The sequence below is a fragment of the Euprymna scolopes genome, chromosome 45 (genome assembly GCF_053919585.1).
Source record: "Euprymna scolopes isolate OS-2025 chromosome 45, ASM5391958v1, whole genome shotgun sequence".
Classification (NCBI taxonomy): domain Eukaryota; kingdom Metazoa; phylum Mollusca; class Cephalopoda; order Sepiida; family Sepiolidae; genus Euprymna; species Euprymna scolopes.
Genome location: NC_136526.1, coordinates 44,401,050 through 44,423,388, shown reverse-complemented (window position 1 = coordinate 44,423,388; position 22,339 = coordinate 44,401,050). Strand labels below are relative to the sequence as shown.

General features: G+C 37.8%; 1 protein-coding gene across 1 annotated transcript in view; it reads left to right on the top strand.

Moving 5' to 3' along the window:
- Window positions 1-22,339, top strand: part of LOC145269515 (uncharacterized) — a 107,908-nt gene that overhangs the window by 59,465 nt on the left and 26,104 nt on the right. Inside the window, exon 2 of the mRNA XM_080125259.1 lies at window positions 21,278-21,461. Within this exon, the coding sequence (XP_079981385.1) occupies window positions 21,278-21,461 (184 nt within the window). The remainder of the gene's footprint in view (window positions 1-21,277; window positions 21,462-22,339) is intronic.

Sequence of the window (22,339 nt, the reverse complement as noted above, 5' to 3'; positions counted from 1 at the left end):
CAGCTTGTTTACAAACAAATTGATAGTGGGCTTCGCTTAATCGCTTTTAAATACGCGTCTGGTGAAAATATATTTACAAAGTGCTCAACCCAAAGAGGGGGGGATTTAATATATATATATATATATATATATATATATATATATATATATATATACTGGGGTGCCCGTTTTGCCCGGTCGTAAAATACACAAATATGGTATTTTAATTTGTCCAGGTTTCGTATATATCAGTATAGAGTCGTGATTTCCAAAGTACATTAAAAAGTACTTGCCATCAGCTAAAATCGAAACCGAAAACAAAACTTCAGTATTCAAAGCTGGTGACGTTACCACTGTACCAATGTGACACGCATATAAACTGATTAAAAATTAAAAATAAACTAAGATGAATGTATAACATCCTTAACGATTTTTAAAATTTTGACTTCTTTTTGACCCCTTAAAAACTATTTTAATCGGCTAAAGACCCACAAAAGAAGGTCCGTAAAAAAAAAAAACAATCATTTGGCTGCAATACACTTGTTGTACCGTTCCAAAAAATTCTGGAAGGACCCATAGAAGTTCTCTTGTGTGAGCATGTCAATTACCCTCGCCACTGTCTATTTCATCTCCTCAATCGTCTCATAATGACATCATTTAAGGTTTCCCTTGAGCTTAGGAAATAGCTAAAAGTCACAGGGAGCAAGGTCTAGACTATAGGGAGGCTGAGGAACTGTCTTGATACCCATCTTGATAAGATAGTGTGGGATACGTATAAACTTCGTGCAAATCTTCCGCATCTTCAGTTCCTCACGAATAATTGTGTGTACAGTTCCCACACTGACATCAAACAGTGCACTTACTGTCTCTATAGACACACGACGGTCCTTATCCATGAAATTCTTCATTTTTCCAATCAATTCTGGTGTTCTGACTTTCTTACTCCCCCCCCCACCTCTCATCATCCATCACAGACTTCCTGCCTTCTTTAAATTTCTTATGCCACTCAAAAACTGATACTCGAATCATGCAAGATGGTCCAAGAGCAGTCTGAAGCATTCCATGCGCTTTTCTGGCATTTTTTTTTTCAAGCTTAAGATAGAATTTTATTAAATATCCTTCCTCTAATGTGTCCTCACGTACAGATTGCATTTTCGAAATTAATCAGCTGTGATAACCAGGCTTTAGTAGGGTGTATTCCAATTCCTGCTGTAGCTGTTCATTTAAACCTAGAATCATAAAAATTGGTCAGTCATCTCATAAGATGAATAGCAATAGTATACTGAATTCTCAAGAGTCTACAACAATTTTAAATGCATGTAGAAAAAAAGTCTGCAAACTTATTGAAGGCACCTCGTATATATGTGTGTGTGTGACTGTATGTGTATATATATATATATATCATTTTTAAAACAGTAAATTACGTACATGCATGTTTCAAGGTAACTACCTCTCGTCAGCGTAGCTTGACTGTTTCTAGGAATCGAACTCCGGACCATGTGTATCACAGTCCGGCGCGTTTAACCGTTAGACCATGAACTCTCAGATGATTTTACTGTTTATTTTTATCGTTTATAAATTTAGATTTCTTGTTGATTTTTTTTTTAACGATAAATATGGTTAAAGAGGTAGTTACCTTAAAACATGCATGTACATAGATTACTGTTTAAAAATTTATTTTTTTTAATTATTTACGCCCAAATGAATTATGGGCAACTTTCTAAGTAGATAAAAATAAGCTTCGAGACGAAATCGCTATTTAACCGTATTTATCGTTCAAAAAATCAACAAGAATATATATATATATATATATATATATATATATATATATATATATATATATATATATTATTATTATTATTATTATTATTATTATTATATTATTATATCTATAATATATATGTATATATTATATTTCTTTTAGTCTGTTTGTTTGTCTGTCTGTTCGTTCTACTTTTTCTCTGAAACTACTCGGCCGTAATTTTTATATAGGCCTTTGTTATGATACGGTGCAGCGAACTAAGTATTATGGTATCTCTTCAGTGCACAGTTAGGGATGAATAGGATTAGTCCCAACAATATCACATTTAAAACCGATCTTAAATCTAACTTTACCCTCGTGGTACTGGAGGCGGGGGGGGGGCAAGAAACTAGGATCTTAACTGGAAGATTTTATTTTCTGTCTATTTTTTGATTGACTTAACTGGTTCGAAAGATAAATAAAATGGCGACATTTTTATTCCCAAAACACACATCGCGAGTTTTATTTAAATTCCCGGTGCCCCTTACTTTCTAGCACAATACTGTTTACTAAGTGACAATAGCGGTCGTTGTTCCTCATCGTACGACCCAGTCGGCCGCGCCTATCCCAGCAAAAAATAAAATAAAAGACAAAAAAAATATCTGGAATTTTAAAAACCTATATTCGTTCTTTCCTAAAAAAAAAAAAATTTTTTAAAAAACGAACCAATTCCACTCCAACCCTAGCCTCTTATCCCGCGACTGAGCGGTCGCATTCACAAAAGTTCCATTTTAATCAATTGCGACACAGATGTTTCATCAATTACGTTTGTCCCCGCCAGCCATAAACCCCGCCCTGGTTCGTTTCGTCGAGATGGTGTCAAGTTTTCGTAGCGACCGCGTCTTGATGATACACATGTGTGTCCTCGCGATCCAAGCTAATGAAAGTGGCGTCGCCATTACGTTACACAGACGTCACAAAAATAAACTTAGAGTTGGGGTTACGTAAAACAGTAACGCGATTGACTGTAGTCGAGGGCGACCTGAAGGTTTACATTTTTCATTGGCTTCTACACCAAGGTGTAGAAGAGGGCACTACTCCTTGCAAAAGATTACGTTCTTATTTACTTAGCTCCCCGCGAGGACAAAGTTAGACACAAAGTGTTTATTTTAATGTGGGGAAAATCCAGCTCCCCTTAATATGGAGCTTGATATTTTTGCCTCCGTCTAGAAGGATATCACAGTCAGAACAGATGCTACACTTTTTACAAAAACAAAGTTTTAAAAAATGTCTAATTTGTGTTTAAAAAATATTTTTTGTTATTATAAATTTCTTAAATGTATTTAAAAACAAAACTCGTAGTCCAAAGAATTCAAATAATACGAAAATTTCAGAATATTATTTTTTTGAAAAAACAAATCACTTTTTGTGTTTAAAAAATTGTATTTTGTGTTATTATAATGTTCTTAAATCTACGTTTAAAAAAAATTATTGTTGTGCTATTTTTCAAGTTGGTCCTAAAATTGCATTTGTCTGCCCCTGCTATGCACTCTCCAACTGTCCTAACTGAAAACCAAAATAAAAAAGTCGTAATATCACACAAGTCCACATATATCAACATATTTAGTCACCATAATCAGCCATAAAGATTATACAAAATCGATAGTTTATTTTTAGCAAATATCCGTTGAAGTTTCGCCAAAAAAATAAACTCTCGATTCCATATAATCTTTATGGATAAATATTGTGACTAAATCTGTTTTATTGTTTACGTGTCGAGATTGCTTGAATCTAGACTCAGCTGCAACAAGTGATCGCCCCTGGTTGTCTGATGTAACAAGTTGCTCGAATGATATTCTTAAATTGCATAGTTGGTATGTCCACTATTATTGGCTCACATGGAGCTTTCACACAAGTCATCAAAGATCTGATTAGAAACCCGCGGTGTTCTCTGGAAGCTGAGTGACAACATGTCTCCCCAAACGTCCAACTCTATCCACTCCCTTCGATAGCATTTGCAAATAAATTGGCGTCATCGCAACAGTTTTGATACGAGAGCAAGTTGCTGTTGTACATTTGCCGTGCATTAATTTGTCATAGATACATAGTAAAACCGAAATTCCAGTGCTATGCCAATAAAGCACACTAAATGGAAAAAAATGTTGTACGTCCTTGACAACTTCCGGGGTTTTCTTTCGGAAATGTTTGTAGCGCAGTCAAATTTTCTCGAACATCATAAAAGTTTTCGATGTCAGATGACGTCGATCCAATTTCAATTCAGTTTTCCTTGTGGAAACCAAAAACTCAGTGCTAAATCTAACATGGTGGTCTTGGAGAAGGACGTGATTCGTCAATTCTTCTCTCGTCTCAACAGCTGCCAGAAATATGCTGCGACACTCAGTGTCGGTAAAATTTAAACAAGAAGAATTCCGCACTGGAATCTCTAGCGTCTGTTTCATGGAGCTAACATAAAAGTTTATTAAGAGTTTCGTAGAAAAATCAGCTTTATGCAGTTTTACCTGAATATTAAATAATGCCTGCTAAAAGAAAATAAACAAAATAGCAGAAAAAATATATTATGTATTTATATGTTTGTTTAAAAAAAAAGTACAACAAAAATTACGCAAGTTTATCCAATATAACTTATCACAGAAGAGACGTTGCGAGCTTGTCTCTGCTTTATCGTTATTTTATGGCAAGTGCTCGTCTGAGCTCTATTTCATGATCCCCCTCGCCAAACTTTCACGAAAAATACTCGTCTATCTGAAACCACTGTCAATAATTTTCCCCACTCTTTAACTGTGTCTAAATCAAAACGTAGATTCCATGAACAATGCTTCTTTATTAAAACTGCATGCCTGTGGAACTCTCTTCCGTTTGCCTGCTTCCCTCCTGACTACAACTTGGATGTCTTCAAGTCCAACGTAAATAAATTCTTGATGAACCGTCCCCTTAAGTAATCCAATTTACTAAATTTCCACAACTAACGATTACTATATTATCCCATTGACTACTGTACACTCAGTAACCCTTATCCTCGAGTGGCCTCCGGGCCTTGATAAATGTTGACCCCTATATAAAAAAAAGTATTTTAAAACAAAACAAAAAAAGCAAACGACACAGTGTCTCGTCCGCCATTTTCTAAAAATTGTCATTCGTTATTTTTCCTTTAATTAGCTCTTCGTAAAAAGGAGTCTAAATATCACACAGCCACCATAATAATAATACCGACTAGAAATCGTTTATCGGTTAAATTTAAAATTTATTTTATTTCATAAAAACAAAAAGGAATGAATTCGTTTACATTTTAATGTACAGGCTTTATGTAACCTAACAGGTACGTACGTAATAACATTTCTGTGCTATTATAATTTTTTTTTAATTTTGGGGAAAAACTGGATAAGCTCCACAAAATCAAAAGTGCAAAATAAAAAATACAAAAACATAAACTAATGCAAAATATATAAGACAATACAGTAACACTAACAACGCGGGGTCGCAGAAATACCTGGATTAGAACCTAGGCGCGGAGAAAACCCTCTCAGGGCTGACGGACCCAGTAGGTCTTCCCAGATCATCCGTCTAGGAGAAGGAAAACTCTGAAACTAAACCAAAGGGGAGAGAGGCCTCTTCAGTCTTGGATGACAACCTTCCTAGAGCTGGTGACTCAAACAAATTCACCGGTTTGCAAACCTAAATTGCTTAAGGAGTAGATAGGCTCTGTCTATCGCCCGGCTTCCATACTCCTTCTTTGCCTATTAGTCAAGCGCAGAGACACTATCTCAGTGATTCGACAGAAACACCCAGCGGTAGATCTTGTTTCCTGGCTAGGGCAATGAACGCCGTTCTTCCCCATTCCCAGCATGCCCCACCCCTATAACTGAACATTTGGGAGTGCTTGAGTATAAGATATGCCTGAGCGGTTAGATTGGGTTGACCTTCTTCTAAAGGGTTGAGGGTACCGGATTGACAGTTCCTGGCTGCTGTTCCCGACTGGTAGTACAGGAGCCCTAACTCTTTGGTAGCGCTTAGAGCGGCTGCTCCATCAACAGTTGAATAATATCGGGTTGTTTGCAGTGCCATGACGCGCATGGAAAGGGACCCTGCACTCATCCCCGGTGGGCTTTCCTGAGGCCACAATCCTAATTGGAGAAAGGTCAGCTTATGGTCTACTTGTGATGCATGTCTGAAGCTCCGCATAACCTCTTGTTTAGCTCCCCCTTACCGAAACTCTTAAAAAAAAAATATGACGACAGTACAATCTAAAAATAAGCTTAAACCAGGATTAGGGACAAACAAATTCAACTTGCCTCCTCCCTTGAGGCTCTCATTCACAAATATCCGTGGGCTTAGAACTAACTTAGCTGATGTTGAAGCATTTCTCTTAACAAATACCCCGGATATCTTAGCACTAAGTGAGACTAACCTACACTCCTCCATTCCCTCTAACCATTTTAACATGCCTGGATATCTCCCACTCTGCCGTAAGGACTCTGACAGACATATGCACGGACTTGGAGTTTACATTCGTAATACCCTTCCCTTGACTAGAGAAACAAACCTAGAAACAGATGATCAAACCTTTATGTGCTTTAGACTAAACGTGCAACACAGTATTAGCTACTATTATTTTCTCTACCGCTCTCCCTCGACTCAGGACTGCTCCATAATAAACAAAGTATCTGACAGCATAGACACGGCACTGTCCCTCGACACTAGCGCACAAATACATGTGTTTGGTGACTTTAATGTCCACCACAAAAACTGGCTTGGATTCTCTACTCACACAGATGCAGCGGGCAGCACAACCCATAGCTTCGCTATATCTCACTCCCTATCACAAATTGTTACGTTTCCAACCCGTTTCCCTGACCAGGAAGAACAACACGCATCACTTCTAGATCTGTTTTTGACCACAGTTCCCGATGACTGCATAGCGAAGGCCCACAGCCCACTCGGGAACGCTGATCATGCAGTGATAATGGTTGAAATCGCCCTAAACTCTAGTCCCAAAACTGAAGAGCCAGTGCTCAAAACAACGAGATATTATAATAAGGCTGACTGGGAAGCCATCAGGGAACTAAGTAGAGATGCTCCATGGAAAAATATTTTCTCTCTCCCTGCTGAACAGTGTGCAAACGAGACCACTGACTGGTTCAAAACTGCAATCGAAGCGCATGTTCCCATGCGGAAATTTTATAGTAAGCCCCACTCTCCCCAATGGTTTACGTCGACTTGTGCAACTGCCATTACTCAAAAGCAGCATGCATACCGTAGGTTTAACCGTTCAAACAGACTGAAGTATATAGAAGCTAGAAATAACGTTAAGAAAGAAATAGCGACAGCTAAGAGAGAATTTACGGAAACCACTAAAAAGCGCATCGAAGCACAAAAACTAGGAACTCGAGACTTCTGGAAAATCTACAACAGTGTAGTAAATAATGGGCAATCAACAATTCCCCCACTAACCAACAATCACGAGGTTGTCTCCTCAGCAACCGACAAGGCTAACATGCTTGCCAGTCGGTTTGCCTCAAACTCCACACTGGACCCTTCCAACCACCCCCTACCTGACTTTCCTATGCGGACAGACGCCACACTAGACGATCTGAAAACCACCCCTGCTCAGGTGCATGCTATCATAAAAAACCTTGACACCTCAAAAGCATGTGGACCCGATCTTATCCCAGCTGTGCTATTAAAAAAGTGCTCAGCCGAAGTAGCTCCAGTTCTCTCAAAACTCTACAACAAATGTCTTAATGAAGCTTGCTTTCCGGGCTGTTGGAAAACTGCTTCTGTTGTACCAGTATTCAAGAATTCTGGCGAAAGGACAGACCCATCAAATTATCGCCCCATTAGCCTCCTCCCACTTTTTGCCAAAATATTTGAGACCATAATTAACCATGCTCTAGTCCATCATCTTACAGATGCTAAACTACTGACTGACAAACAATATGGATTTCGACAAGCCCGTTCCACAGCAGACATCCTCACCGTGATCTCTGAACGTATATACCAATCACTGGACAAAGCGGGGGAAGGCAGAGCGGTAGCTCTAGATATATCTAAGGCTTTTGACAGGGTATGGCATGAGGGTCTCCTCAGGAAGATTAGATCTTACGGTATCACTGGTAGAATACTTAACATAATTAAATCCTTCTTAGATAAGAGAAAAATCCAGGTAGTCCTCGACGGTCGCACATCTAAACAATATGATATAAATGCGGGAGTGCCCCAGGGTTCTATCCTTGGACCTCTATTGTTCCTGATATTCATAAATGACCTCCCCGACAACATTGCCTCTTAGATGGGTATATATGCTGATGACACTACACTCTATGGCAGACACGACAGGAAGACGAATGAACACATTTCTAAAGAAATGGCAGAAACACTAGAGGAAGACCTCCAATCTGTAGTGGAATGGGGACAAAAGTGGTTGGTCGCGTTCAATGCTGCCAAGACTAAACTAGTTTCATTCAATAATTACAAGAAACCCTCTCTACCACCAATAGCAATGGCCAACGACCCTTTATCTGAGAGTCCATCTTTCAAACTCCTTGGCCTAACGTTCACAGGAAACATGAGTTGGAACAATTACATTGAAGGCATTGCCAGGGCCGCTGCAAGAAAGGTAGGCTCTCTCTACCGTGCTAGAAAACTACTAACACCCGAAAGTATCCTGTACCTCTATAAGGCCACCATTCGCCCATGTATGGAGTATTGCTGCCACATCTGGGCTGGTGCATCTGCTACTAGTCTCTCGCTCCTTGACAAGGTTCAAAAGAGAGTCGCAAATCTGATAGGCCCTGAACTGGCATCTAAGCTTCAGCCTCTGTCCCATCGACGAAATGTTGCATCCCTCTGCCTGTTCTACAAGTATTTTAGTGGTGAATGCTCTGATGAACTGCAATCACTTGTGCCCCCACGACGCGAGCACCCTCGACAAACCCGACAGGCTACTAGATCCCACCCCCACACTGTAGAGGTCCCTAGATGTAAAAGATCTTTTTACTCCAATAGTTTCTTCCCCAGAACCGCAAGACTCTGGAATTCCATTCCAGGTCCCTGCTTCCCCAACAGTGCTGACGTGCAGAGGTTCAAGTGTAACGTGAACCGACACCTTGCTGCCCAAATCCCTACATAGTACCCCAGTAGTTGTTGCCCCTGATAGTAGCCCCCTACACCAAAGTGGCAATTTGCCTTGTTTGGGGTGAAAATGTAATAATAAAAAAATTAAAAAAAAAAAAACAGTATATAAACGTAAATGTGATGATGATAATAATAATAATAATAATAATAATAATAATAATAATAATAATAATAATAATAATAGCCACTGCCAGCGGGAAATCAATGGCAAGCGCCTGTTGCGATGGCGCAAATTTATTTGCAAATGCTATCGAAGAGAGTGGAGAGAGTTGAACGTCTGGGGAGACATGTTGTCACTCAGCTTCCAGGGAACACCACAGGTTTCCAATCAGATCTTTGATGACTTGTGTGAAAGCTCCATGTGAGCCAATCATAGTGGACATACAAACTGATAAACCCATCCAAGCAAGAAGACCAGATGTCGTAATAATTAATAAGAAAGAAAAATCCTGCCAAATCGTAGACTTTGCTGTCCCAGCTGACCACAAGAGTGAATATCAAAGAAAAGGAGAAACGAAGCAAATACACAGAGCTAGCAAGAGAGCTGAAAGGGATATGGATGATGAAGAAAATCATAATAATACCTATGATCGTAGGAGCACCAGGAACAATCACGAAAAAACTTTTTTTAAAAATATTGGAGAAATTGGAATCAGAGGAATGACTGGAAAAATACAACGAACAACAATAATGAAAACAGCTGAAATATTAAGGAAAACTCTTGAATGTGGAGACTAACACACACAAATCACAAGTGCAAACCAGACAAACTGCTACAGACAAAACATGAAGCGCTGCATGGAACCAAGAACATTGAAGCTGCATACCTATAAGCTCCCTAACCCCACCTCCATACCCCATTACCATATCACTGCCCCCCTCAAAGGTGAGACCGAATAGCCAAGTAGTCAAGGGGGACGAAAAGTCCGAGGAGTGAGCACTGACCAGACGTCCACTGTATAAATGCGAAGAGAACTGGGACCTTGGGGAGGCTTACTGACACTCAAACTCCAGTAAAGACCAATGGTCACTGCTAACGAGAAATCAATGGCAAGCAGCTGTTGCGATAATGCAAATTTTTTTGCAAATGTTATCGAAAGCGGTGGGGAGTACTAGAAAATCTGGAGAGACTTGTTGTCATTCAGCTTCCAGGGAACACCACAGGCTGTGTTCAATGAGATCTTTGATGACCTGTATGACCTTGTGAGCCAATAATAATAATAATAATAATAATAATAATAATAATAATAATAATAATCTCCGTCTCCATGTTCTTCACTCTGTGGTCTGCTGGAACGGCAAAATCTACAATCTTGCAGGACTTTTCCTTTTTGTTAACTATTATAATATCCGATCTTCTTACTTGTATGGGTTTATCCGTTTGTATATCCATGTCCATAGGATCTTGTGACTTTCATTTTCCAGTACTGCTTCCGGTTCATGCTTGTACCATTTGTTTGGGTCTTCATGATGCAATCGTCTGCATAATTGCCAATGTACTGCCTCCCCCATTTTATATAGGGGGGGGGGGGATTTTTCTGCATTCACTTATGTAGTTTATTGTTTCCTCTCTTTGCCAGAAAGTCTGCATTTGCTGTTTTCTTGTGTCTTGTCAATCCGGTTGGTTCTAATCGCGTTATCCTGTGCGGCTGTTATCGGGAATTCAGTTTCCTTTTCGCAGCTATTTCTAAATGTTTTCGTTCGTCTCATCTTTTGTGATCCTTATGAATCATCTGTGTAGCTGTTTCATTGTCCATTTTTCTTTCCTCGCCTTATTTCTCGTCTCTCCTGCTTTCTGTCTTGTTTGTTTCTTCCGTGTCTTTAGCTGTAATAATTAATATTTATATGCATTATTTCTGTATTATTATGTATTTTCCGATTATTATTATTATTATTATTATTATTATTATTATTAATAATAATAATAATAATAATAATAATAATAATAATAATAATAATAATAATAATAATATGCATTATGGAAAGTTTGCCAACGTCCTTCATTGAAAGTGTTTCTGTGGAACAAATTGGGTTCGAACTTGGCATACTCAAGTCGTCAGCTTATGTCGTTACTTACTGAGCTAACGTCACCTCCCTACTGCTGCTGCTGCTGCGAATTCTACTGCTGCTGCACCGTGTCAATCTCGTATCAAGTCTCCGGATTTCAGCGACACCACAATGGCGTCGCCAATATGATACATGAACACACTGGACAATCCATGTAGAAACGTGGATAAGATGCTTTGAGACGTTGAACAGACTAAAGGAACTAAAAGATAAACCAAGTGAAGGGGAGCAAAACGAAATTCCTGACACGTTCCTCGCAGCAGTTGGATGCGAAACAATCCAGAAACTTTCAAAGAAATTTGGAAGAGCTGACATTCAAAGAATTTGTCGAGATAATGAAAAGGCATATCAGAAAACAACAAAAAAAGGTTATCGCAGACAGAACAAAGTTCTAGGAAAAATAATAGCACCCCGATAAGTTGATTGTACAATTCGCACACAGAATAAAGGAAAAAATAAATTTGCGAATTTAAAAAAAAACTTTGGGCCAATAAAATGCTTGATAGAAAATATGTACGACTCTTATTATAAACATACTAGTCTATGGTCCTGGCGTTGCCCGGGTGTTTGAAGGTGTGTGTTCAGAAAAAAAAAATGGTAGTACGCAGGCAGGCTCGAACCCATACTGCGAAGGAGAAAAAGATCGTATAAAAAACATGACATCTGTTGTGTCCATCGCCAAACCTGAAGTGACTAATGTTTAAATTAAGGCTAGTCAATCGAACAGAGGGGATGACTTTCGAAAATATTGGTGAAAAAAAGCGACTCCTCCTTGTAAAAAAGTGCCCAGTTGAAGGTGAAGATATTAATGTTTTTAACCAGTTTTTCGATATTTGTCGCCCGAAAGGTCGAGCTTCAAAACGATATCAATCTCGTGAAAATCCGTCGCCTTTGTCGAAAGTTATAGGCATACATACATACATACATACATACATACATACATACATACATACATACATTTAAACAGACAGGTGAGGTTTATATTATAGAGGAAGACGAAATTAGAAAGGCTTTAAAGTATAAATTTAACACGGCAATTCTTATTATTATTCACCCACTAAGAGTTTTCACAGAAGATATCATCAAAGAATTCTCTTTGAGAACAACATGGTGTTCCATTGAGTCTAAGTAACAGCAAGTCTCCCCAGATTCCCAGGACTCCCCACCGCTTTCGATAACCTTTTGAAATTAGTGCTTTCTTGCAATAATCGTTTACCATTGATTTCTCTTTAGTAGCAGCCATTGGTCTTCACTCAAATTTAGGTGGCAACAAGCTTCCTCAAGGTCACAGTCTCGTTCACACCTATCCAGTGGAGGTTTGGTTAGTGCTTTCGCTCCTTGGTCTTTCTATTCTCCTTGATCCTCTTCACTTATTGAAAAAAGTTTTCATGATTGCACGTGATGTTCCTTTGTGTTTTGCTTCTGTAGCAGTTTCTATGTTTCCGCATTCAAGGGTTTTCTTGGTATTTCAGCCATTTTCCTTATTGTTATCTGTTGTATCTTCTCATGCCATCCCTCTGATTCAAATCTCTCCCATTCTTTTTTCGAATTCAAAGTATTTCGGTATTGTTCCTAGTGCTCCTACTAATATTGGTATTATCTTGACTTTCTTGATCTTCTGTTTCAGCTCTCTGGCCAGCTCTGTGGATTTGCTCCGCATCTCCGTTTCCTTGATATTCACTCTGTGGTCTGCTGGAACAGCGAAATCTACGATCTTGTAGAACTTTCCCTCTTTGTTTACTATTATGGCACCCGGTCTTCTTGTTTGGATGGGTTTATCTGTTTATATGTCCATGTCCCATAGGATTTTGTCACTTCTTTTTTCAAATACTGCCGCTGGTCTGTGCTTGTACTATTTGTTCGGGTCTTCAGTTGTCTGCATAATTCACAGTGTACCGCCTTCCTTACTTGATTGTGTCTATTTTTATATTCTTTTTAGACTAGTTTGTTGCGTTCGCTTATCATATAGTTTATTGTTTCGCCTTTTTATCCGCAGAGTCTGCATTTGCTGTTTTCATGTGTCTTGTACAACCGTTGCTTGAATGTAGTTGATTCTAATTGCGGCTATTATTAAAGATTCAGTTTCTCTGTTTACGTTTCCTTTTTATAGTCATGTTCAAGTGTTTTCATTTGTCTCATTTTTTGTCATCCTTATGAATAGTCTGTGTTGCTGTATCTCCTCCACATTTTTCTTTTCTCGTCTCATTCCTTGCCTTTCTGTTTTCTGCCTTCGTTTTTTTTTTATTCAGTGTCTCTTGCTGCAGTAATTATCCTTTCTGTATTTTGCGTTATGTATTTTTCTAATACTATTTTCGTGTCACTTACACAGTCTTCTATACAAACCAGTCTCCTTCCGCCATTTTTTTTCCACGTAGAGTCAGTCAGTATCATAATTTCGGTGTAGCACATTATTTATAGTCATGAGTTTCCTGGTCTTCTGATCGAGATGCCTCAATTCTTCTTTAGTCCAATCTAAAAACGGTCCAGAAGATCTCACTAGTGACACTGCCCACGTATTTATACTTTTAATCGGATTTCTGCTAAATAATTTAGTTTCTAAGAGTTTTCTTGTTCTTCTGTGGTGTTTCTTTCAAGTTTTCCCTTTTATTTCTGTTTCCCAAACTTCCAAATATTTATAGCTGTCATATTCTCTTAGTGCCCTCATCCTTGTTTTGTAGAGTAGTTCCATGCTTTCTGTTGTGTCTAGTTTTCTTCTTCTCATGATCAGCAGTGCGCACTTAATCAGCGTTTCTTGTTCCTTCTTGCTTATTACAAAAAGTTTCAGGTCGTCCATGTACATTAGGTGGTTCATTCTTTCATCCATGTTAGTAAACTTGTTTCCGACTCGGCACTTTCTTAGTATATTATTAAGGGCGTCATGGATATCAGAAACAGTGGTAGTGATAGGGTATTTCCTTAGAATATATCTCTTTTCATTTTAAATTCACTTAGGTATTGGTCATCAGCTGTCAGTTCAAGTTTTCCGTGTTTTCAATACATTTTCAACTAAATTTATAATCTTGCCTGGTATTTTGTACATTCTATTCTCCATACACTTTCTTGCAGTCGGTCGATCCATGCCATGGCGATATTTTTTATTTACCTCCTTCAGAATTTTTTGGTTTATGTAGATCATGTGTCTTTCTCCCCTCCCTTTTTGGCATTCTTTCTCTTCCTCGGGGAGTAGTCCACGATTATGTAAAGTGAAATTATTTGCACATATACATACATATTTATTAATTCATAAATACAGGTGTCCAGGTGGTTCGTTATACAAATATATATATATATAGATATAGAGAGAGAATAAATGACAAAAAGTTATATTCCAAAATTCATGATGTTGACCATCTTATAATTTATTCTTTTAATTCAGTTGACTTATACAATTCTTGACAGTATCTGTTTCGTAGCGCAAAATCAACCACTTAATTATTATATAAATCAATGAATATATTATACCCTTAACTCGCCAGAAGAAATAGCAACGATCAATCCGTCAAAAGGAATTGAAATGTGATTCCACATGGTAAAAATCCGAATTCAATATGGCGCAATGGAAAAATATAAAGGTAACTGCAGCTTCTCTTCTAATTTTCGGATTTTCACCATGTCAAATCACATTTTAATACCTTTGGACGGATTGATTGTTGCTAGTTCTTCTGATGAGTTAAGGGCATAATAGATTCACTGATTGATATAATAATTATATGTTTGATTTTGCACTACGAAACAGATGCTGTCAAGAATTGTATAAGTCAACTGAATTAAAGGAATAAATTATAAGATTGTCAATATCATGAATTTTGGAATATAGTTTTTTGTCATTTATTCTCTATGTTGCTCTGTAATTACATTGAGCTTTTTATATAAGGATTGATATATGATAAGAAAATATATTTCTACAGAAATATATATATATATATATATATATTTCCACCCTCCTCACACCCCCCTGACCTCATTCACTCTTTCACTCTTTCATCCCATAATAACGAACATTTCTGTAAAAGCCTGAGGAAGCTACAGACGGCCAAAAACGGCCGGGTAGCTGAAACAATAATGTAACTTAACAGAAAGATACGGTAATAAAAAATAAAAACTCATATATATATATATATATATATATATATATATATATATATATATATATATATATATATATATATATATATATATATATATACTAGCACGCCGCCCGAAGTGCTTCGGTCGTCATATACGTTTTAAATTTCAATATATTTTAATTCATGCAGATTGGATATTCTTTTTACTAGTGGGACCTGTGGAAATTCCACAACGGCATCTTTGATATGTAATCTATTGCTGTTGGAAATTCTGTGGACGTTTAGTGTAAATGAACACTCCGTGGTATTATTGTAGCCCTTTTGTTAACCCTATAAAAGTATTTATCTAAGTAATTTGCTTAAGCAAATTACTTAGATAAATACTGTAGTGTCAGAATATATCTAGTTATTACGGTTTATCTCCAATATAAGTCTGTGGCATATTTCCATTGCATGGACGTCCGGCGTGAACGGAAACCGGTAAAATCCATTGAAAGCGGTCGGTGATTCTATGAGAAAATAAAGCTGTGTACGCATTAAAAATGTTTCTTTTCTGTGTCTTATGTTATACATTAGTACATTAGGGGTCATTTCGAGTTAAAAGTTTATTTACTGCACTCATCTGGACTAAAGAAAATCATGATTTAAATGTGTATGTCTCGTGTAAATAACTAATGATGAATATCTAATATGGCCGACAAGACGGGTGATCAAAAAATCAGATCGAGCGTACAGCGTACCGGAAAACGAAATGAGACTAACGAAATGAGACCTCATTTGATCTCATTTCGTTTTCCGGTACGCTCGATCTGATTTTTTGATCACCCGTCTTGTCGGCCATATCAGAGAATTATCGTTAGTTATTTAGACGAGACATACACATTTAAATCATGATTTTCTCTAGTCCAGACGAGTGCAGTAAATAAACTTTTAACTCGAAATGACCCCTAATGTACTAATGTATAACATAAGACACAGAAAAGAAACATTTTTAATGCGTACACAGCTTTATTTTCTCATAGAACTACCGACCGCTTTCAATGGATTTTACCCGGAAACCCCACAATGTCAGTATACCATCTTTAGACAGAACAGATACTACCCTTGGATCCTAGCCAGAAGACCAAGAAAGTATATTTTAGTTTCACATACAGTCCAAAAGCGACATCATTATTATTTTATTTTATTTTTTTTTTTTTACATTGTATCTTCGATGATCGGAAGATCCTATTTATTAAAAAGAAGGAGATAAGGTGATAATATACTACGAACGTATAAATTAGCGTATCTATACACTAACTTAATGTTCATACTATATTATCCCATTCTGTTTTAATTCTTTAATAAATAGGATCCACCGATCGAACAATTTATAATCTGGAAACCGTGACACACCTACGTACGTACGTACTAACGTACGCTAATTGAATGTACTACGGTATCAATATATAAATTCAGTAGAACCCCGGGATTCGGTGACCCTACGATACGGTTTTTTCAGGTTACGAAGTGGAATACGATTTTCCTACCCCTAGTTACGGTATTTACCCGCGCCTTACGGTGTTATTTATAATGTTATTTGATTATATATATGTGTATTATATACTGTACTCTATTTTGTTACTGATTTTTTTATGCCGTATCCTGTTGTCCTACTGTACTGATTTTGGGCGATTCTTTCAGCTTTCTATGTGGCGAGCGGTTAATTCAACCGCTGGATAAGCTTCCCCACAAAGGTTAGGGTTAGGGTTAGTCTAATCAGATACTGATAAATGACTTCAGGGTGATAGTATGGCGAGAACGCTCGGAATTTGTCGATTACATTGGCCCGTTGTCAATAAGCAATTACGTCACCAACTAAAAAACGGTACGGAAATTTTCAAGACGGATAAACATCCCATTGTACAAATTATCAGCGTAAGATTTCTTAAATGGCCGTCACTATTTATAGATAAATATATTCTATGTTTAAAAAAAAATAACCCAGAGAAACCAAAATCTATTCCTGTCTAATGAATAAACAAGAACGGGTCTTTGTGGGCGATGTTCATCCGCGCGATTATTAATGAACCCCTTTTTATCTGCCTCCCCACGAGGGCAGAGTTGTACACAAAATCGTTTTTTTATATCGCGGAGAAAACTAAGCCCCACAAAACGGGTACCCTAGATTAAGAAAAAAAAATTAAATTAACGTAATAGTTAGACATAATGTAACAGTTTCTGTTTGTTTGCCTCCCCACGAGGGTAGGATTAGACACAAGATCAGTATAACGTGGAGAATAAAGGGGCATTCTCGATTAGAACAAAGATTTAAATTGTCGTAATACTTAGGCATATGTGCTATTTACCTGCCTGCCCACGAGGGCAGAGTTGTACACAATATCAGTTTTAACGCGGAGAAAACTCAGCTCAAAAAAAGGGGTACCCTGGATTGGGACAAAAATTAAAATTTACGTAATAATTAAACAAAATGTAATAGTCCCCGCTTGCTTGGCTCCTCACGAGGGCAGAGTTAGATATAAGATCGTTATAACGTGGAGGAAACTCAGCTCCCCAGAAGGGGCATCCTCGATTAGTGGCGTTTTAAAGAATACTATTCTTGTTATTCTTCTCATCAGAATACATAAAGAAATCAGCAAATTATATTTGTAGCAATGCTAGAATTTGTTAGTTATGGCATTAAGTGAAACCGCAATTTATTGTAGTTATAAATTTAAAAGAAGTGAAAAATGTTGGAAATGTAAAAATTATAAAAACAAACCGAGCATAATATTTCAGCTTGCATGAAAATCATCTCAAGTTGATCCAAAATGCGAAATAATTTTTTAGAGAGAATAGAGTCCAAAATTAAATCCAGCATGACGATGCATATATATATATATATATATATATATATATCACTATCTCTCTATATATCTACCCATCTCCCTCTCTATCTCTCGCTCTTTCTCTCTATATATCTTTATCTATTTATCTCTCTGTCTCTCTCTCTCTCTCTCTGTCTCTCTCTCTTTCTCTCAATTGGACAGGGTTAAAAAATGAGTCTCCAATATTATAGGGCTCTAACCCGTGTTCCATCGCCGCAATGTTGCATCTCTGTGTTTATTTTACAAGTATTTTAATAGAATGTGTTCCGATGAATTCGTAGAACTGGTGTCCCCTACATCAATGTATAAAACCCCAACTAACCCAAATAACAACAAAATCCCACGCCTTTACTCTAAAGGTCCCTAGATGCTGGAGAGTCCGCTACTCTGATAGTTTTTTTTCCATCCGAACTGCTAGACTTTGGAATTCTCCCCCTGTATCCTGCTTCCCCGACTATGCAAAATGCAAGAGTTTGTAATATAAACAGACATGTCGCTGCTAAACTCCCTCCCTAGAGTGCTCCTATAGGCGTGGTTTCTTATGCAGCGATAACTTTTACACTTCAGTGACAATTTATTTTCACGTTGTTTCATTTTACTTCAGTCAAAGTTCTCAAAAATTAAGCCCACCCCCGTCCCTGGGGCTAGCACTTGATTTCCGTGTTAGATACATAGATATTCGATTATTTCAATAGGGTTCTCCTTTCAAAGAATAGCATTTCAAACCTAAACGTGAGTGACAGGCGTACAGACAGATCCGCTGAATGATATAATTGGACGCATCTACTATTACCGGGCGTCCAATCAGTCTATACGTTTAGCGATGAAAATGCAAAATGTTATTTGAAAGTATAAGCGTGACAGATCTACAAAAGTGATATCCCAAACTTAAACAAGACGGACCGACAAACATAATCTTTTACAAGTACTTTAATGGAAAATGCTCAGACCGGCTCAAAGCACTAGTGACCCCTCGGCATAAATATCCCGACAAACCCAACAAGCAGCAAAATCCCACCCCTACACGGAAGAGATTCCAAGATGCCGTAAAACCTTCTACTCAAATAGCTTCTTCACGTGAACTGCTACATCTTGGAATTCCTTCCCGGGTTCCTGTTTCTCTGACTGTACTGGCATGCAGAAACACAAGTGCAATAGCAACCCCTTACATGTTCGTCGCAATGTCCCTTGTTTGAGGTGCAATCATGGTACAAAATGTAAATACGTAGACGCGTCAGAAAATATTTAGAACCTAAGCGTGGCATACCTTAAGTGCTGCTTATTGGCGCATGAACAATTATGGTCTTTTTAAAGACACCATTGTTCATTTTGGTGCGAGGGCGGTGAGATTCTATTTGCGATAAAAACGTTTTTTGTATCATCGCCCCCTCTGCACTCTCTTTCTGTCTCTATCTGCCTATCTACCTCGCTAACTATCTATAGAGTGCTACCCCCCCTCTCTCTCTCTCTCTCTCTCCCTCCCTTTATATATATATATATATATATATATATATATATATATATAATTATTTTTTTACTATAATAATTAAATACCTACAGACACTAGTGTTTCATCCTTTCGGGATTCTTCAGTGCAGGGTGTCACGATTACTACCAGTCGAACAATTCGAACCCCGCGACACGAGACATCTCTGGTTCGATTAGCGGAGACCGTATCCATTCGGCTACTATTAACCGTGTGAAATAGCGTTGAATTTTAAACATTTTAATTTAAATGTTTATTACGTCAGACAGACAGTGATCAAATCGTTATACGATGATCTACGCATAAGAGCTAAATTGACCGACTTTTTAATTCAACGGAAAGTGCTCAACGATAAGAAACGAATTTCTTAAAGGGGCTGTCATAATTATTTTTTTGCTATAATAATTAAATACCTACAGACACTAGTGTTTCATCCTTTCGGGATTCTTCAGTGCAGGGTGTCACGATTACTACCAGTCGAACGATTCGAACCCCGCGACACGAGACATCACTGGCTCGATTAGCGGAGACCGTATCCATTCGGCTACTATTAACCGTGTGAAATAGCGTTGAATTTTAAACATTTTAATTTAAATGTTCATTACGTCAGACAGACAGTGATCAAATCGTTATACGATGATCTAGCAAACAGTTAATAAAATATGTTAAAAAAACACTTTGAAATGAGTTAAAAACATATTTAATCTGAAAAGGAAGCACTAGATAAATGGATAGTTCTTAATCCGCGGAGTTTCGAAGAAATACTTTCCTTCTCATCAGAGGGTAGGAATTAGCAAAATGCTGGATCGGATTTTGCATGCAGAAGTATTTGATGAAACAACAAGTAAGTCAAAGATCTTACTTGAAAACAAAAAAAGTGAAGCAGAGGGAATATAGTGAAGAAAAAGGTGATTACACATGAATGGATAGTCTGGTGGAAGATAAATAATCCAGTGATGGTAAAATCCAAATGTAAAACTTCAAGAAAGTTAAAAGAATTTCTATTTGTACAAGTAAAATCCAAGGAAATCCCGTAATTGGAAGAAGATGGTCCATAATAATTCAAAGGCAGAAATCCATGGAATAATTCACAAAAATGTGTACAAGGAAAATATATATATATATATATAAATATATATATATATATATATATATATATATATACACACACACACACATATATATGTATATATACACATATTACATATATATATATTATTTCATATATCTACATTAATTTTATGTATCAATTATAAGTTTTTACTTCAATACTATATATATATATATAGAGAGAGAGAGAGATAGATAGATAGATAGATAGATAGATAGATAGATAGATAGATAGATAGATAAAGTAGTAAGTGTTGAAGTGTATGTGCGCGTGTGCAACGTAGCAGCAATTACAGCAATAAAAGTTAAAATCTTGGAAAAAAGAACAATATAACATTTTATGTGGATACATCAAATAATATATGATGCAATTCTCTATCTATATAAAAGCCAGGTACGTCCAAGGATGGAGTACTGTTGCTACATCTGGGCGGAAGCTGCTAGAAGCAGCTTATCCTGCCTTGACAGAGTACAAAATAGACTTCGTAGCTTAATGAGGGATGCCATTTTCTCTTCCCTGCAACCTCTTTCCCACAGAAGAGACGTTACGAGCCTGTCTCTGCTTTATCGTTATTCCCATGGCAAGTGCTCGCCTGAACTCCAATCTATGCCCCCCTCGCGAAAACCACTCATCTAGCTTAAACCACTGTCAATGATTTTCCTCACTCTTTATCTGTGCCTAAACTTAAACGTAGATTCCATGAACAAGGCTTCTTTGTTAGAACTGCACACCTGTGGAACTTTCTTCCGTTTGCCTGTTTCCGTTTGTTTGTTTTTTAACTTATTCGTTATTTCTTTAATTTTACAGTGATATTTATGATAAAATCTGTAACGTCCGTCCAGGCAGAAAAGTGTATTCCAACCGTGGACAAGGTGAAACACTGGGTTCCGGTCGGTGGCCGATTTGAGGCCAATTGTACCATCGTTAACTGTGATGCTAAGTTTGAAACACAAGTTTGGCAGAGAAACGGAAAACGGTTCAGAGATTACAGGTGAGTATGTCTATTCAAGCTCCTTATTTTTAATATATATATAAACTGCCTCTGAGATGGGTATATATGCTGATGACACTACACTCTATAACAGGCATGACAGGAAAACAAATGAACACATATCTAAAGAAATGGCAAAAACACGAGAGGATGACCTCCAATCTGTAGTGGAATGGGGACATAAATGGATGGTCACATTCAATGCTGACAAGACTAAACTGGTTTCCTTCAATAATTACAAGAAACCTTCTCTGCCACCAATAGCAATGGCCAGTGACTCCCTGTCTGAGAGTACATCTTTCAAACTGCTTGGCCTAACGTTCACAGGAAACATGAGTTGGAACAATTACATTGAAAGCATTGCCAACCCTAACCCTAACACCCGAAAGTATCCTGTACCTCTATAAGGCCACCATTTGCCCATATATGGAGTATTGTTGTCATTTGGGCTGGTGCATCTGCTACTAGTCTCTCGCTCCTAGACAAGGTTCAAAAGAGAGTCGCCAATCTGATAGGCCTTGAACTGGCATCTAAGCTTCAGCTTCTGTCCCATCGACGAAACGTTGCATCCCTCTGTCTGTTCTACAAGTATTTTGATGGTGAATGCTACGGCGAACTGCAGACACTTGTGCCCCAACGACGTAGACACCCTCGACAAATCCGACAGGCAGCTAAATCCCACCCCCACACAGTAGAGATCCCTAGATGCAAAATATCCTTCTACTCCAGTAGTTTCTTCCCAAGAACCGCTAGACTCTTGAACTTCATTCCAGGTCCCTGCTTCCCCAACTGTACTGACATGCAGAAGCTCAAGTGTAACGTGAACCGACATCTTGCTGCCCAAATCCCAACATAGTGCCCCAGTAGTTGCTGCCCCT